This window comes from Podarcis bocagei, assembly GCF_964188305.1.
Source record: "Podarcis bocagei genome assembly, chromosome: 15".
Classification (NCBI taxonomy): Eukaryota; Metazoa; Chordata; class Lepidosauria; order Squamata; family Lacertidae; genus Podarcis; species Podarcis bocagei.
In genome coordinates, this window is record NC_138141.1 from 13,204,120 (window position 1) to 13,222,933 (window position 18,814).

The 18,814-nt window shown below is 46.7% G+C and overlaps 1 protein-coding gene and 1 long non-coding RNA gene across 5 annotated transcripts in view; one reads left to right on the forward strand and one right to left on the reverse strand.

The window, feature by feature from the left end:
- The window catches only part of ROBO3 (roundabout guidance receptor 3), a 354,640-nt gene extending 352,894 nt beyond the window's left edge, over positions 1–1,746 (reverse strand). For all 4 annotated transcript variants that reach the window (XM_081171599.1, XM_081171598.1, XM_081171597.1 and 1 more), the window contains exon 1: positions 1,560–1,746. In XM_081171599.1, the coding sequence (XP_081027725.1) occupies positions 1,560–1,731 (172 nt within the window). In that variant the 5' untranslated portion in view covers positions 1,732–1,746. The remainder of the gene's footprint in view (positions 1–1,559) is intronic.
- LOC308574303 overlaps positions 1–18,814 on the forward strand; it is a 397,067-nt gene that overhangs the window by 155,283 nt on the left and 222,970 nt on the right. The gene's annotated exons all lie outside the window — the stretch shown is intronic.

Here is an 18,814-nt window from a genome sequence, read left to right on the forward strand (position 1 = left end):
TGCACGCTGACCAAATGCACACCTGAGCAATGCATGTGCACAAAATCCTGGTACGCGCGCGTGTGTATACACGCGCACACCTATGCACGCAGCCTAGATGAAATTAGAATAGGAACACGCCAGGATTTCCAGTGACACTCTGGAATCACGTATAAGAAAAGAAATTCCGGAGTTCACGCTGACCGGAAGATTCTGCCCCCTTATCTCGGACAAGCGTGAAGGGCAGGATGCAACGGGATGAGATGATTGCCCTTTGCACGTGCTCAGAAGCACTTTCGTTTTCATATCAGGTATTTTAAGACTGACCTCGGCTGGGAAGCTTGGGATTTGCAACCCGGCAGGAAGTGTCCTACTATGCATCCTTAACTCGGGTCTTATTCCCACGTGAACGTGTATAGAGTTGCAGCCCTAACCGAAAGTTCTAATTCTTACTGAACTTAGGTGGGGTTTCTTTTGAGTGAAGGCGCTTAGGATCTGGGTTTCACCAGGGAATAGATCCCTACTGCAGTCTCATCCTATGCATGCTGACTGGGAAGTAAGTTCTACTGAGTTCAATGGGACCTCTTCCCTTGTGCGCGCATAAGATGGTCAGCTGCAATCCTATGCAAGTGAATACGAGATCCGTGGGACTTCTTGAGTAACTTGAGCTACTTGAGCTACTAAAGGCACGCCAGGAGGGCTATGCACGATAATGAAGGTCCGGTGGCGAGGGGCGCACACAAGAGTCCCAGGCAGGAAACCAGCAAATCCCACATGCGCTTCTGCCCCAGTAGATGCTCGCACGCGTCCGTCTGAACCTGGAAAAGGCTCCGATTCGCCAGAAACATGTATGGGAGATGGGTGCGTCTCGTCGACGCGAGTTTGGGGGCAGAGCCAGACGGGCGAACTCAATATTCCTAGGATGAAATACAGATCCACTGTCCTCTGACACCGCCGAGAGACGCAAGCATGTCTGAACAAGCAGCTACGCGCTAGGATCGCCCCGAGTTTCTGCATGGACACTCGTTGGGATGTGGGCTCCCTTCTCCCGCTTTCTAACAGGGCTAGGACGAGGAACATCCTCTCCACACACCCTGGCCCTCAACAATCCTTGCCCCGCCACAACTGGGAACATCCCCACCCCCCGTCCCGCCCCACTGGCCAGAAAGCCCAGCCCTGGTGCATTCACATCACAAGCCCCTGCTGCACATACAGAACCGGACGGGACTTTCTCCCAGGTCGGTGCGTATAGTAGGATCGTTGCCCGAACCTGAACCCGCTCCCCACGCCGCAAAACCAGCCGCGAGAAAAGAAGCGTGCCCGTGAGCATGCACAGAGTGCCCACGCGTGAGGGGGGGGATCACAAACGGCGTTCACACGTTCAATTGGGCTAAGGGGTGATAAGAGCTTCACGTGGGTGGGGAGGGGAAAGCAAAGCCCCGGGTCTCAATCTCTCTCCCACCTGCGCCCTCCACCCTCCCCATATCCCATGTTGGCTTCCCACCCGCATCCCAGAGGTGGGTGGATGGGGAAGAAGCAGCTTTCGGGCCGGTCCCCTCCCGGGCCCCGCCGCCCCTCACCGTTGAGGCTGGTCAGGTTGCCCAGGTCGAGGAGGCTGGGGCTGAGCGCGGCCAGAGCCGAGGAGTTGAGGCCAAGGAGCAGCTCGGACGAGTTGGCCAGGGCGTCGCCGGCCGCCAGCGAGTCGGCGAAGAGGTTCATCTGCAGCAGCGTCTTGAGCAGGTAGCGCAGCATCCTGGCCGCCGCCGCCGCTCCAGCGCTCCGCCGCGTGTGCTGGCATCCGAGCGCACAAGCATCCAGAGCCTCGCCGCTGCTGCCTCTGCGGCGCCGCCGCTGCTGCTCTGCCGCTCGCTCTGGTCCCCCTCCTTCTCCTCCTCCTCCTCCTGCCTGCCTTGCCGAGGCTGGGCCGGGCTGGCCGCTCCCCCGGGGGCCGGGCAGGCGGAAAGCAGGTGCCGCCACCAATAAATGTTTAATTATTGGATTAATAACCCTCCCTGGAGACGCAGCGCGCTGCCTCCCTCCTTCCCTCCCTCGGCCGGGAAGAAGGGAGAGGAGGTGGGAAGAGAGAGGAGAGGCGCCTTGCCAAGGGGCAGAGGAGGAGAGCGCGGTGCAGTGGTTAGAGGGCTGGCGGTTCAAGTCCCTACAAGGCCACGAAGCTCCCTGGGTGACCTTGGCCTAGTCCCTGTCTCTCAGTCGGACTCACCTTGCATGGTTGTCGTGCGGAGGAAATGGGGAAGGGTAGAAATCGAATGATAAATCAATATGTGGTTGCAGCTGGCCACTCGAGAAAGGAATCCGGCCAAGTTTGGAATGCTGCACCTCTCTCCGGCTGCACTGGTACTCTTTCACCTGCATACACTTTCCTTGACAATGCAGAAGTCAAAGAGAAGGGGGGCTTTGAGTGTGGGTGTAGGAAGGGGAAGTAGGTAAAAGGCCTGGCCAGGGGGGTGTAGCTGTTCTTCCTAAATCGAGTAAAGGAAAAAAAAATACTTAACTGACCAATTGCATTGCAGGTGACTCAGTTCTGCCCCCCAAGCCTGCCCCCCAAATAAATACTGCCTATGCCCATATGCAGGGACGCGTGTAGCGCTGTGGGTTAAACCACAGAGCCTAGGACTTGCTGATCAGAAGGTCGGCGGTTCGAATCCCTGCGACGGGGTGAGCTCCCGTTGCTCGGTCCCTGCTCCTGCCAACCTAGCAGTTCGAAAGCACATCAAAGTGCAAGTAGATAAATAGGTACCGCTCCAGCGAGAAGGTAAACGGCGTTTCACCAGAAGCGGCTTAGTCATGCTGGCCACATGATCCAGAAGCTGTACGCCGGCTCCCTCGGCCAATAAAGCGAGATGAGTGCTGCAACCCCAGAGTCGGACACGACTGGACCTAATGGCCAGGGTTCCCTTTACCTTTTTATGCCCATATGCCTGCCACCAGGACCATGCTGGGATTTGGGACTGTGCTGACTTGGGGGGGGGGATAGTTGCTGATGTGGGGGGTGAAAGGAAAGAGACAGTGATAGAGCACGTGCTCTGTAATGCGAAAAGTTTCCAGGTTCAATTCCTGGCATCTCCAGTTTTAACAGGACCCGGGAACGGGTGATGGGAACTCCTCTGCCAGCAAACCTAGACCAAGTGTCATCTCAATGTAGGCAACAACAACGCGATAGTCTGACCCAGCAGAAAAGGCATCTTCCAACATTCCTAAACTTTCCATCAATTCCAAAGTCAGACCAGACTGGCTCGGTACAGTCCACACTCTCTGGCTCTTTGGGATTTCAGGCAGGGGACACTGTGGTGCAGTGGTTAGAGACCTGGGAAACTAGGGTTCAAATCTCCACTTGGCCCCATGAAACTCCCTGGGTGACCTTGGGCAATTCACTGCCTTTCAGACTAACCTACCTTACAGCAATGACAAACATAGACAGCATCTTAAAAAGCAGAGACATCACCTTGCCAACAAAGGTCCGTATAGTAAAAGCTATGGTTTTCCCAGTAGTGATGTATGGAAGTGAGAGCTGGACCATAAAGAAGGCTGATCGCCAAAGAATTGATGCTTTTGAATTATGGTGCTGGAGGAGACTCTTGAGAGTCCCATGGACTGCAAGAAGATCAAACCTCTCCATTCTGAAGGAAATCAGCCCTGAGTGCTCACTAGAAGGACAGATTGTATTTTGGCCACCTCATGAGAAGAGAAGACTCCCTGGAAAAGAACCTGATGTTGGGAAAGATGGAGGGCACAAGGAGAAGGGGACGACAGAGGACGAGATGGTTGGACAGTGTTCTCAAAGCTACCAGCATGAGTTTGACCAAACTGCGGGAGGCAGTGGAAGACAGGAGTGTCTGGCATGCTCTGGTCCATGGGGTCACAAAGAGTCAGACACGACTAAATGACTAAACAACAACAACAACAACCTCACAGTGTAGGTTAAATGAGGAGGAGGAGAGCCCCATACACTGCCTTGAGCTTCTTGGAGGAAAAGGTGGGGTATAAATGCAATAAAAATAATAAGGAAGTTAATTTCCAGCTCTTGCAGGAGGTTGAACCATGCAAGGCAGAAGCTCTGCTACTAAGCTACCATCTCCCCAAAGCTTCCAGGGGAGGCTGCTTCCAAGTGACAGTGCTGCTCTTAAGCTCAACAGCCTTGAGCCAAGTAATCTGTTTTGGGAAGATGTCCCTGGGCCTGAAACGTGCTTATTCCAAACCTGAAAGCCTCGCATCTCGATCCCAGGTGCCTAGGCATTCCTCAGAGCCTGCTCATAGAAATATTGAGCGTGCAGGCAAAATCCTGCCTTCCTCCCGCCAGCCATGTGCATCACTTGGCGGCTGTGTGTGCAAGAGTCAGCATTTTGAGTGACACTCCATCGTAAATGTCACTTCTGCTGTGTTTGCCTGCATTGCTGTGAATGGCAGCAAGCCTGCAAAGGCTCTGCCCAGCCATGGGGAAAAGAGCCAGCAGAATGCAGCAGGAGTTTTCAATCAGCGGCCGTGCAGCAGATAATAATTGTTATTCATTGTTTAATGACATGGGCACACAGGAATGTAGGAAGCTGCTGTATGATGAATCTATCTGTTCCACCTAGTGCAGTGCTGCCTGCACCAACTGGCAGCAACTCTCTATGGTTCCAGGCAGAAGTCTCTCCCATTCCTACTGGGAGATGCCACTGGGAGGTGAACCTTATGAATGCAAAGTGGGTGCTCTGCCCCTGAGCTACGATGACCCTTGCCATTGTATACAGTGGTACCTCGGGTTACATACGCTTCAGGTTACAGACACTTCAGGTTACAGACTCCGCTAACGCAGAAATAGTACTTATAGTACTATAGTAATAGAAGAGAAATCGTGCTCCGGCAGCGCGGCAGCAGCAGGAGGCCCCATTAGCTAAAGTGGTGCTTCAGGTTAAGAACAGTTTCAGGTTAAGAACGGACCTCCAAAAAAATTAAGTTCTATACCCAAGGTACCACTGTACATGGCAATAAGTAGCACAAGCAAAAAGACAGACCCTTCCTCTGAGGTGTATAATAATCTACATTTAGATGGGGCGGGGAGAGAAAGACAAATGGGAAAGGGGAGAGTGAGGCAATGGCAAAAGAGGTGAGTGCAAGCATCCAACATTAAGTGCTTCACGGAAGAAGCAGGCTCTGAACATGAGTTTGGAGGGTGGGAGAAAGGAGATGCAGGTAAGTGTTGTAGGAGGTTTATGTAAACAGACCCAGGGACCCACCCAGCAGAATGACCAGGAGGGGTCCCAAAGAGAGCAGGAAGTCAAGAAATACAAGTTACTAATGAAAGAACGTGCTTGTGTGTTGGTCCAGAATCTACAATTGGCACACTGCACCACTGCTGTTAGCACTTAGGAAAGGACACTCTGTATGTGCTCAGAGGCACTCCTTCCTGAACCCTTGCATCTCAAGGTAGGGCTGAAATCATGGAGAGTTGCTTCCATTCAGCATACACTAAGCTGTACGGACTGTTGATTGGAGCTATGTGTCTGCATTTCTTCGTACAGAAAGTATTGATCTAATGTGTAGAGATCTTTCCTGTTCTACTTAATTCAAGAGGGTTCTGGAAGCTTCTCTGTGTGAAAGAAACAAGCAGAAGGTTCATGATGTTTGAGTTATACCTTCAGAGAAGCTGAGTACAGCTGTCTTAAACAGGTTCTCTTATCTGTTATCTTTCAGTCAAGGTCATGCTGACTATAAAAGGAGGGCCAAAAACAGCCTAGGTTTCACTTTCTCTTTCTATCTCTTTTCCTCCTGGTGTGGTGTTCTGTACACAGATAGTGTTAAGGTTTAGACTTATTATAAGTTATTGTAAGTTTAAGCTAAGTCTGCTGCAACTGGACTTCTTATGGACAGGGCCGATCCTGAATGTATTGGATTTGTGAACATTATGCTCATTTGCCTTTAGCAGCAGTAAAGCTCTGCTGGATGAAATACAGTTGCTTCTGGTCTATTTTTGGGAATCCTACAACATGTTTAAGTTGTTGGTCTGCTAACTATACTTCAGAGTTCTGCTCTGGATCATTATTGAGTAGAATTCCATGTCACTATGTACAAATGCCGGCTCCCTCGGCCAGTAAAGCGAGATGAGCGCACAACCCCAGAGTCGTTCGTGACAGGACTGAACTGTCAGTGGTCATTTACCTTTTTTATGTCCCTAAAACAATGAATAGGGTTTGAGGAGGTCTGCTTAACTTCACTCTGAATAGTACGTTACTGTTTTCAAAGTGGGGGCCAAGACCGGCATCAGTGATGGGCCCTGCTGGGGCCTGGGCAGCTGCCCAAGGATGCTCTTTGCCATGGGTAGGCAAACTAAGGCTCCCAGTACGTTTCCAAGCACAATTCAAAGTGTTGGTGTTGACCTTTAAAGCCCTAAACGGCCTCGGTCCAGTATACCTGAAGGAGCGTCTCCACCCCCATCATTCTGCCCGGACGCTGAGGTCCAGCGCCGAGGGCCTTCTGGCGGTTCCCTCATTGCGAGAAGCAAAGCTACAGGGAACCAGGCAGAGGGCCTTCTCGGTAGTGGCGCCCGCCCTGTGGAACGCCCTTCCAGCAGATGTCAAAGCGATAAACAACTACCTGACATTCAGGAGACATCTTAAGGCAGCCCTGTTCAGGGAAGTTTTTAACGTGTGATATTTTATTGTATTTTTGGTTTTATGGAAGCCGCCCAGAGTGGCTGGGGAGGCCCAGCCAGATGGGCGGGGTATAAATAATAAATTATTATTATTATTATTATAAGGCCCGGGGGCTGGATCCGGCCCAATCGCCTTCTAAATCCAGCCTGTGGATGGTCCAGGAATCAGCATGTTTTTACATGAGTTGAATGTGTGCTTTTATTTAAAATGCATCTCTGGGTTATTTGTGGGGTATAGGAATTTATTCATTCTCCCCCCCCCCAAAAAAAAAATAGTCTGCCCCCCCCACAAGGTCTGAGGGACAGTGGACCGGCCCCCTGCTGAAAAAGTTTGCTGACCCTTGCTCTTTGCTGATGCCAGCACTCACAATGAGTACTGACCTGCAGAACAAATCAGACTCAGAATCTATTTCAAATGTCCAAAATCATTCTCTCCCCATAAAAACTAGAGGAGTGTTCACACGTTACATTTGATGAGTGTGCAATCTGCACCCCTGTGCAAACAAATAGCTGAGCTGTATATTCATACATATTCATACTTCATACTGTATACATACTGTATATTCATACATATTCATATTCATACGTATATTCATATTTGTGTATGTTCACAAGTAGAATCCATTCAACAGGAGCACAGCATATACACCTAGCAGGTACACAGCAGTTTGAGGGGCAGGAACCATCCATAGATGCTTGTGTGAAAGGACTGCAAGCTTATTTTTCGTACCGAAAATGAGATGTGCTTGGGGTGCCCTGCTCCTTACTTCTGCCCCTGACACACTGGAAGTCAAGGGAGTAGTTGGTGGAGACAGAGCCAATGGAAGGCAAGAGGAAACACAACTGAGTTTTGTCCTCATTTTCTTCCTGCCAAGTTCTGCAAGAACAAGTGTGAGACCAAGGAGGAGGAAAGTGATAGGAAGTCTCACCCCCTGGACTGGTTGCAAACAAGAAGGCAGGCAGGTGGGGGTGGCTGAGGGCAGAATGAGGTTGGTGGGACAGTGCCCCTTTTGCCTGAAGAGACCAGCCTCCACTGCCTGACATAAGAAACCATCGCACCAAGCCTGCTGAAAGACTCCATGGCATGGGAGGCCGTGACAAACACAAGATGGAAAGTCAATTCTTCCTCCGTTGGTCTATGTTTACACAACTTTGCTGCAAAGTGAGCCTTATTCTAACAGAGACTGGCAAAGCATGGAAGCTGTTCCTTTATCCATCATAAATCAATCAGTTAATGTGCTTTTGCCATCAGGCAGGCAAGAATAAATCTCCTTCGGCCTTTCTCCTTATTTTAAAGCAACTCTGTGGGCTGAATTCTGAAAGCTTGATTACACATTTTGAATGCTAACGATCTCCCTGTCCTGGAATTCGAAATGGGGACATTTGGTGGGAAAGGCGGGTGGGGAGCCTGGGACTGAATCTGAAGAAGGTACATTGTCAGTGGTGACAACATCAGAAGACAAGCTTTAACCTCAGTTCCTGCCCTGTTGCAGAGCAAGTAACATAAGACTTTTCAGGTGTTCCAGAGCACCCTCTGTGAAGCGGTGGTTGTTGTTGTTGTAGGCCTCACCAGGTGGCGCTCTTGCACACATCCTTACCTTGGCACAAGAGGCAAAGACACAAGCAGTTTGGGGGAAAGCTTTGTGAGGAGGGTCCCAAGATTTGGGGTTTAATCCAGCACTGCAAAGAGTTCTTTAGATGCCCCTATTCCCCTCACAGAGCAGCAATTCTCGGAATGCTTTACATAGGGTAGCCATATTCCCAAAAGTGAAAAATCCGGGCAAAGTTGTTGAGGTTGGTTTTTTGCTCCATATTGTTGAAAAATACTAACATCCCTTGCCTCCATTTTGCCAATTTTATAAAAATCTGCCCAGATGCCATTTTTCTGGGCAAATTCCAAGACGTGTCTGGGGAAATCCAAACGTATGGCAACCATACTTTACAGTCAATTTGCCAGGGAACTCCGAGAATTGTAGCTCTGTGGGGGGAATACGGTGGTACCTGGGGTTACAGATGCTTCAGGTTACAGACTCTGCTAACCCAGAAATAGTACCTTGGGTGAAGAACTTTGCTTCAGGATGAGAGCAGAAATCATGCGGTGGCGGCGTGGTGGCAGCAGAAGGCCCTATTAGCCAAAGTGGTACCTCAGGTTAAGAACAGTTTCAGGTTAAGAACGGACCTCCAGCATGAATTAAGTTCTTAACCTGAGGTACCACTGTATATGGTCCCCAGCAATGCCCTTAGCAGCACCCTTAGCAAACTACAGGTTTGTCACAGTGCAGAGAAATGCAGCTTGTCATCAAATCAGAAACCAGAGGCAGTTTGAGCAAAAGCTTCACATGAAAGGCTCTGTTATTCACCTATATTTCTTCTTCTTTCCATTCTATCACAAATATGTTTTTCATAGAATAACAGAATAACCACCTGAAATGCAGGCATCTCAACTAAAGCTTCCATGACAGATGGCCACCCAACCTCTGCTTAAAAACAAGCTCTTACTGTCAGAAAGTTCTTCCTGAACGCCGAGTTGCTCCAGCCGCTTAATCATTTTGGTTCCCCTTTTTCTGAGCCTTTCCCAACTCTGCAATATCTTTCTTGAGGTGAAGTGAGACATTTGCTACCTAGCTGAGCTCCTTGGCGGTCCCACTGGCATTGTCCTGGCATGGAAGCTTGTGGACAAAGGCTGGCATCTGAAATTTGGCATGGATGAATTCAGGCTTGGTGGGGCTGCGGTACAGAACAGGCCCAGATCAGCGAAAATTGCTATCAGAACAATAGTCAATGCATGTCTACTCAGAAGGAAGTCCTACTGAGTCCAATGAGGCTTGCTCCCAGTAAGTATAAATTTGCAGTCTAAATGTATTTATATATTTAGAAGATGTATAGCTTGCTTTTCTCATAAAGGCAGCTTATCAATAAACACAATCCTAATAGGAAAACTTTGGAATTCATATTTCTGTTGGTGCTTCATTTTCAGCAAAATTCTATATATCTACTAAGAAACTAGTCTCATTGGTTTGTAACTAGTGCCAGCCTTATTCAAAATAGACATACTGAAGTTAAAGGACATGACAAACTTAGGTTCATTAATTTCAATGGGTCTATTCTGAGTAGAACTTACTTGGATACAACCATTGAGTTCAGTGGGAATTACTCCCAAGTAACTGGGTATAGGAGTGCACCATTCTGTTTTTTTTAATAATATTTTTAATTAAAGATTTTCTTTGTTTACAAAAATATGTGCCTTGTCTCTTTTCTCAGGTTGTAAAGTCTTTTCCATATATCAGTTACGGTACATATGATGCAAGACATTATTGTATACAGAATAATGTTGGGGAAGAAAAGGAGGGGAGGGGGAAAGTGGTAAACTTACATTCTTATACTTAGTGTGCATGTGGGGGTTTTATGTCAGCATCGTATGGGTAGATTATCTTTCTGTTTATTATATTTCCTTGGTAGTGAGAGAGGTTGGTTGTGTTTAGTGGCTGCAGTGAGATTTGTTTGCATGGGGCATGAAATTGTTGGGTCAAGTTAGCCAGATTGTTTTGTATGCTCTTGGTGGGTTCTTCTTGTTGTCTTGTTGGGCTGTGTATGTGATAAAGGAAAGCCATACTGGGGTGAAGGCATCCTCTCCTACATCAACAGTGAAATCCTATAAACAGGTATAGGATTGCACTTGTTGATATTTCCTTCTGTCTTAGGGATGCTGCACTGAGCAGCGGTTTGGCTAGATGACCTCAGAGATATCTTCCAACCCAATGATTTCATAAATGCTCATGGAGTCCTTTCTGGCTGCAGAGCTTCTGGAAGGGAGCAGCCTAGAATTGCATCAGCTCATTTCCTTACCTGTGATTCAAGCCAAAATATGAAACTAACCTGCAAAATTCAAATTTAATTATGCTGGATACAAAGGCTCTCAACCACTGATTTAATACTCTGAACTCATTCATAATAGTCACTTCACATTAGTTACCAGAAGCACAGGAACATCTACTTCATTTGTAGCGATGGCAATAACAGGTCACTGTTAAGATGCTGTTCAAATTCCTTCTTAGCCAGGAGAGCAATTGTTTGGCATTCTTTATTAGGACTCTACATTCCTCCAATTCAAGGGTTATTAGAAGGAGGCGAATGCTATATTAACATACATCAGCCTCCAAGGACCAAGCCTGAAACGATGGCACGTATCTCCTGAAGGATTATGGATTGCAGAGGTGGTGGAGAATTGCCTTGGGCATTCTGTACATTTCCAGACAGAATCAGTTATACACACACTTCCAGATCAGACCCTCCAGCTGCAGAAACACAAGTGGCTTCATTAGGGTGCTTTGTGGATACAACCAATGATTAGGGTTTTGTTTTGTGATGTGTGGTCAAATTCATGTGGGAACTGGTTGTCTACTCAACCTTTTCCAGGAGAAGAACCATAATACTGTAAGTAATATATTCAACCAGATTTTCATTTTGGGAATGTACCTGGGCGGCGGAGGGAAAAACACACAATATTAATACAACTTTTTCATATACAGTTGTACCTCAGAAGTCAAATGGAATCCATTCCAGAAGTCCGTTTGACTTCCAAAACGTTCGGAAACCAAGGTGCAGCTTCCAATTGGCTGCAGGAAGCTCCTGCAGCCAATCAGAAGCCACTTTGGACATTTGGGTTCCAAAGAACATTCGCAAACTGGAACACTCACTTCTAGGTTTGCAGTGTTCAGGAGCCAAAACATTCGACTCGCAAGGCATTTGGGATCCAAGGTACAACTGTAGTGTGCAATTTAAAAACATGGGAAGAATGATCCTGAATAGGAAAGATGCTCATTCAGAGGGGCAGGAAAAAAAGAATTACCCCAAAAATCCTCTGCAATGAGGGATAGGGGACCTGTGGCCCTCTGTAGGCAGCTTAAACAAAACTCTCTTCATCTCTGAACATTGGCCTTGGTAGCTGGCGCTGATGGGATTTGGAGTCCAAAAACATATGGAGAGGCACAGGCTCCCCACCCCAGCTCTGCAGGGTAGGAATTTATTTAACTCCCCCAAGCCACTATCTGGGCCCAGGAGAAATAATAAGAATAATAAAACCCAAATACAGTGGTACTTCGGGTTACATACGCTTCAGGTTACATATGCTTCAGGTTACAGACTCCACTAACCCAGAAATATTACCTCGGGTTAAGAACTTTGCTTCAGGATGAGAACAGAAATCTCGCGGCGGCTGCGGGAGGCCCCATTAGCTAAAGTGGTACCTCAGGTTAAGAAGAGTTTCAGGTTAAGAACGGAGCTCCAGAACGAATTAAGTTCTTAACCCGAGGTACCACTGTACTACTTGACATTGGGGGGAGGGGGCTAAGTGGTTTAGGGAAATTATAAAATCAAAATCAAATCTTGAAAGACAGTAGCTAAAGTGGTGCTCCAGGTTAAGAACAGACCTCCAGAATGAATTAAGTTCTTAACCCGAGGTACAACTGTAGTCACTTTTCAGTATTCAGAGGTGTACTGGTTGCCGTCCTGAGCAGCCAGAGGTGAATAGTACAATCGGATTAGATACCTTGGGTAGCAACTATAGCTCAGTGGTACAGTACAAGCTTTACTTGCAAAAAAAAAACACTCAGGTAGGAACCCAGGCATTCCCCCCCACCTTTTAAAAAAAGGATCCGGTAGCAAGTGATGGGAAAGACCTCTCTCTGCTAGAAACTGAGGAGAATGGCTGCAAGACAATACTGGGCTTGAAGGACAAGCAATCTGACTTTGTTATAAAGTAGCTTCCTATGTTTCACAGGTCAGGTTGCAGAGCCAGCAGGTATCACGGTCCAAGACAGGCTGGAGGTCAAGTTGCAAAGGTAGCAACTAAAGCAGAGGAAGGGAAGCTTTTTCAACCCAAGGGCTACATACCCTTCTGGGCATTCTTCTGAGGGCCAGATGCCAGTGGTAGGAGGGGCCAGAGGCCAAAGTGGGCAGGACAATGAGTGCAAATGTTACCTTTGTACAATAGGCTAGTTTCTATGCACACAGGCAGCATTCCATTCAAACAAGGAAAAGGCATTATCAGAGATCAAGGACACATTCTAGCCAGGCAAAGATGCTCAGGGTACAAAGCACATGGTGAGGAGTGTGGCCTGGGAAGAAGTATAAAGGCCAGGTAGAGAGGCTTAGAGGACCATTTTGGGCTGGAGGTTCCCCAGCCTTGAATTAAAGGATCAATGTCTAGAAACTGGGAGCATAGTCCAAGACAGCATGCAGCTCATTAGGTAACTTCGGGCCAGTCACTCTCATCCTAACCTACTTCACAGAGTTGTTGTGAGGTTAATATAATGGGGAAAGGGGTGAAAACAAATATGGAGGAAAGGTGGGATATATTTTTGTTGACATCCATCTGCCTCGAGAGACAATGGAGTGAGCCTCTGGGGTGAAGTCGAACTGCTGGGCATTCACAGGGTGGGCTTTGGCTGCAGAGACTGAGAACTCATAACTGACACCTCCTGTGTTGTTTTTGATGCATTAGCAGCACTGAAGAGACCTCCCTGGGGCACAAGCCTGGGCAGCATGTATGGAGGTCCTGCAATGCCTAGATGACAAAACCCCACTCTCAGCCTCACTGATGCACTCCAAAGGAAAGCAGAGCAATACATTTGGTACTAGCTTGACTGCAGAGATTGCAAGAAGGAGGCATACAAGACATAATCCAACTGTCTTGGAGACTCCACTCTGGACTGTTATAGGGTTTGCTCCTTAGCCTTTTCTTCTCCTGAAGATGTACTGCAAGGCAGAGGGTAGATTTTTCCTTGGGGTTTGCTCTCAAAGGTTTTCTCATGAATGAGTACAGCTGCAAGGCAGGGCAGGTTTAGGATCAGTTTTCCTTCTCCTTGATGGGCTACCTTCTCGGGTTGATGAGCCCCATCTGTCCCTCATTTTCCTCTATAGCACATGCAGTAATTCCCTTCTTGACCACTGGACCCACTATTGGTCTCATCTGCTCAATCCACCAGAGCCTGTGGGCTTTAAATGTAAGAAAGAAATAACCTTGCTGCATTGTTAAATTAGCTGCTGTGGGTGATGGTGTGGTTATTGAATTATTATTGAATCTTGAGTGCTTTTATTGAAACTGTTGCTTGCCACCTTGGAGGTTCTGTCAATAGAGCAGAAAGTGAAGGCTTTCTATATATATATATATATATATATATATATATATATATATATATATATATATTTGCTTTCGTAGATTTTCACGGGTACAGGAATGCAGGTTTTGGTGTCTTCGGGTGTCTTCCCGTGTAAGAGTTGGGGTGTCTAGGTGACGTTTCGACGAGGTCTCACTCGTCATCTTCAGGCTGGTGCTTTCGGCTTCTTGTTACTGGAACAGAGCAGGATCTCAGTGTTTGAGTTCCTATAAATACTGTTGAGGGGGTGTGGTGTATAGCCTCCAACGTTCTGGGCAGAGAGGAAGTTCCCAGGTTAGTGTGTCTTTTCTTCTTTTGTTCATTAATTACTTGAGGGATATCTTGAGTGATTTCTTGAGTGATATTCTGAGTACCACTTAGGAGGGTCATTAGGTGTGGATTAGTTGCTAAAGCTTTCGTGTCTTGACCTCTTGAGCTTGTAAAGAGTTTTTTCTGAGAAGATGGCTGTACTTCACTTAGTTGTGCTCTGGCTTGGCTTCGTGTATAGGGGCGAGCTGTGGTTTTGTGCCCTGTGCCAGCCAGATCTGTGTAAGGATTGCAGGGGGGTGCAGCATCCGGAGGTGCCACTATGGTTTGGCTACTGGATGGTGTCTGTAATTTATCTGTGGAGAGGGTCTGGGTTTGGGTCTGGTGTGGTTGATTGGAGATGGCGTTCTGTGTGCCTCTGGTTCTGGTGTCGGTTTTTGTGGGGAGGGCTATTTTCCAGATGTCTGGCAGGCGGGACGTATCGTCACGCTTGTTCATGTTGTGAGGGTGTTTCTCTATCTCGATGGCTTCCATGATTATTCTCTTGTGGTGGTGTTCCGTGTTAAAGAGCAATTTGGAATCTGAAAAATTAATTTCGTGTCCTGTTTCTTTCATGTGTTGGTAAAGAGAGGAAGTTTTTTCTTCTTTTTTGACGGCATTCTTGTGTTCTGCGATACGTGCATTTATTCGTCTGTTTGTTTGTCCAATGTACGTGGCTGGGCAGACTTTGCAGGGTATTTCATAGACCCCTTGGTTTTCTAACTGGATTTTATCTTTGGGGTTTCTGAGGATATTGGCTATTTTTTGGTTGGTGCAAAAGGCTGTTTTGATATTGTGTTTGTGGAGGATTTTGCTAATTTTATCTGTAGTGCCCTTGATATAAGGAAGGAGGGCCATGCCATTGTTTTCTTCTGTGTCTTGGTTTTTGGGGGGTGTTTCTTTTTGGATTAGCTTCGTAACCCTGTTTTGCTGGTATCCGTTGGCGATTAACACATTTGAAAGATTCTGTAACTCAGTTGTCAAGTGGTCTTTGTCAGCCAGGCGTTTGGTTCTGGAGATGAGAGTCTTGGCTACGGAGTTTATTTGTGCAGGGTGGTGGTGTGATTGTGCATGTAAGTAGCGGTTGGTGTGTGTTTTTTTCCGGTAGATAGTGTGTCCTAGGGAGCCATCAGGTTTTTTGTAGATTAGGACGTCAAGGAAGGGAAGTTGGTTGTTGGCTTCTATTTCCATAGTGAATTGTATTTTGGGGTGTAGGCTGTTGAGATGTGTGAGGAAGCTATCTAGTTTTTTCTTCCCGTGTGGCCAAATTACAAAGGTGTCGTCAACATACCTGAGCCAAAGTTTGGGTTTGTGTTCTGACTTGTCTAAAGCATTGGTTTCAAAGTGTTCCATGTACAGATTTGCGATGACCGGTGATAGGGGTGATCCCATAGGTGCTCCTTCTATCTGTTTGTATCTTTGTCCATTGTGGATGAAGTACGTGTTGGTTAGGCAGTGGTTGGTCAGGTCCAGGATGTATTCGGGGGGATTGTATTTGTTTTGAATGGCTGTCAAGGCTTCATTAATGGGCACTTGTGTGAAGAGAGATACAACATAGCTTCCTCACACATCTCAACAGCCTACACCCCAAAATACAATTCACTATGGAAATAGAAGCCAACAACCAACTTCCCTTCCTTGACGTCCTAATCTACAAAAAACCTGATGGCTCCCTAGGACACACTATCTACCGGAAAAAAACACACACCAACCGCTACTTACATGCACAATCACACCACCACCCTGCACAAATAAACTCCGTAGCCAAGACTCTCATCTCCAGAACCAAACGCCTGGCTGACAAAGACCACTTGACAACTGAGTTACAGAATCTTTCAAATGTGTTAATCGCCAACGGATACCAGCAAAACAGGGTTACGAAGCTAATCCAAAAAGAAACACCCCCCAAAAACCAAGACACAGAAGAAAACAATGGCATGGCCCTCCTTCCTTATATCAAGGGCACTACAGATAAAATTAGCAAAATCCTCCACAAACACAATATCAAAACAGCCTTTTGCACCAACCAAAAAATAGCCAATATCCTCAGAAACCCCAAAGATAAAATCCAGTTAGAAAACCAAGGGGTCTATGAAATACCCTGCAAAGTCTGCCCAGCCACGTACATTGGACAAACAAACAGACGAATAAATGCACGTATCGCAGAACACAAGAATGCCGTCAAAAAAGAAGAAAAAACTTCCTCTCTTTACCAACACATGAAAGAAACAGGACACGAAATTAATTTTTCAGATTCCAAATTGCTCTTTAACACGGAACACCACCACAAGAGAATAATCATGGAAGCCATCGAGATAGAGAAACACCCTCACAACATGAACAAGCGTGACGATACGTCCCGCCTGCCAGACATCTGGAAAATAGCCCTCCCCACAAAAACCGACACCAGAACCAGAGGCACACAGAACACCATCTCCAATCAACCACACCAGACCCAAACCCAGACCCTCTCCACAGATAAATTACAGACACCATCCAGTAGCCAAACCATAGTGGCACCTCCGGATGCTGCACCCCCCTGCAATCCTTACACAGATCTGGCTGGCACAGGGCACAAAACCACAGCTCGCCCCTATACACGAAGCCAAGCCAGAGCACAACTAAGTGAAGTACAGCCATCTTCTCAGAAAAAACTCTTTACAAGCTCAAGAGGTCAAGACACGAAAGCTTTAGCAACTAATCCACACCTAATGACCCTCCTAAGTGGTACTCAGAATATCACTCAAGAAATCACTCAAGATATCCCTCAAGTAATTAATGAACAAAAGAAGAAAAGACACACTAACCTGGGAACTTCCTCTCTGCCCAGAACGTTGGAGGCTATACACCACACCCCCTCAACAGTATTTATAGGAACTCAAACACTGAGATCCTGCTCTGTTCCAGTAACAAGAAGCCGAAAGCACCAGCCTGAAGATGACGAGTGAGACCTCGTCGAAACGTCGCCTAGACACCCCAACTCTTACACGGGAAGACACCCGAAGACACCAAAACCTGCATATATATATATATATATATATATATATATATATATATATATATATATATATATTGGGGGGGGGATACAAGAGTAGAGGAAGGTGGGGAGAGCCAGATGTGAAGCTGCTTGGCAAGTGCCTTGGCACATCAGAATACGTATGGATCCTTTGTGTCAATTAATCACCAAGTCAGCTATTGTGGGGAGTAATTCGTTGCTCGTGTGTTAACAAACTGGTAGCTTACTACCGTCATGTGTTAACAGCTTGTGTTCGCTTAACACATAGGTAGAGCAAACACATGCACAGGTGTGACTCCTAATTAGTGCATGTCCTCTGATACCATTTCATGGCCGTGACACACCTGATATCCCCAGATATCTGCCAGAACCAGAATGCATTGTACTCAATCACTAACAGTGGTGGTTTAGTTGACTGATAATTAGTGGACAGCTCTGCAGCTCAGGGGCAGAGCTCACTCTTGTGAGAAGGCCCCAATGTTCAATCCTTGGCATCTCCAGTTAAAAGCCACACATAGCAGGTGATGGGGAAGACGCTCTGTCTGAGACCCTTGAGAGCTGCTGCCAGTCAGAGCAGAAAATACTGGGATGGATGGACAAATTGACTGGGTACACAACAGCTTCCTATGCTCTGTGGAGCAACTGCTGTATGTGACCCAGATCCCAAAGGCATGGCTTGTTAGAGAGAGGGCAGAACCGTAGCTGGGCAGGGGGCTAGCTGGTTTTCTTGCCCCAGGTGAAGCCTCCAGAGGGGCACCATTGAGGCTCCCAGCCTGTGTGTGCACACGTGCAAATGTGTGTGTGTGTGTGTGTGTGCGTGCGCCAAACTGGGTCTTTAACCCAGGTGAAATAAAGCCTAGTTTTGCCCCTGGAGAGGGCTCATTCACATACCGCTTCTCTGACAAAGACATTTTCCGAAAACAATCCAATTGGTTAATGACAGTTTAAAGAATATTAATGATTTTTTTAAAAAATCTTACATCAGCCTAGTTCAATATTCTATGCTTGTAAAGGAAGCAAGATTGCATAGGCAAACAAGAATTTAAGAAGAGCTCCTCTGGTCAGACCAAAGGCCTATCTAGTCTTGTGTCCTGTCTCCCACAGGGACCAACCAGATTACCAGTGGCAATCCTGTTTGCTACTGGAGGCCACACTTCATGCAGATTGAAACCTGAATTGTGTCTTTTTAGTATGGCAGTACTTATAATCTGAAAGTCCCTGCCTATTAATATGTGACACTCACAAAAAAACCCCTTTGTTTTGCTTAGACTAGTCAGCTAGTTTTATTTATAGTTTGATTAATTTATCATGCCTACTCGTTTTTTTTTAAGTTTGTTGATTTTATCAGCGGTTTTTTGTAAGTATTTCATACTCCCTTATGTAACCCAATTAATTATTATTTTATTAGGTGGTCTATAAAGTTTGTTAAATAAATAGAATGAATTACAGCATATATGCAGAGTACAATCATAAGTATGTCTGCTTACAAGATGGAAGTCCAATTGAGTTTCTTGGGACTTATTCCTTAGTGAAGCTGCAATTCTAATTCACATACCTGAAAGTAAGCCTTCGTGAATTCAGTAGGACCTACTGTGCTGCAAGGGAGTTTAGGGTTGGAGACTTAATGTTCCTAGGTTTGACCATTAGGTGAAAAAGGAGCATAAATTGTCCAGTTGTAAGCAAGATGTTTTGGATTACACAGAT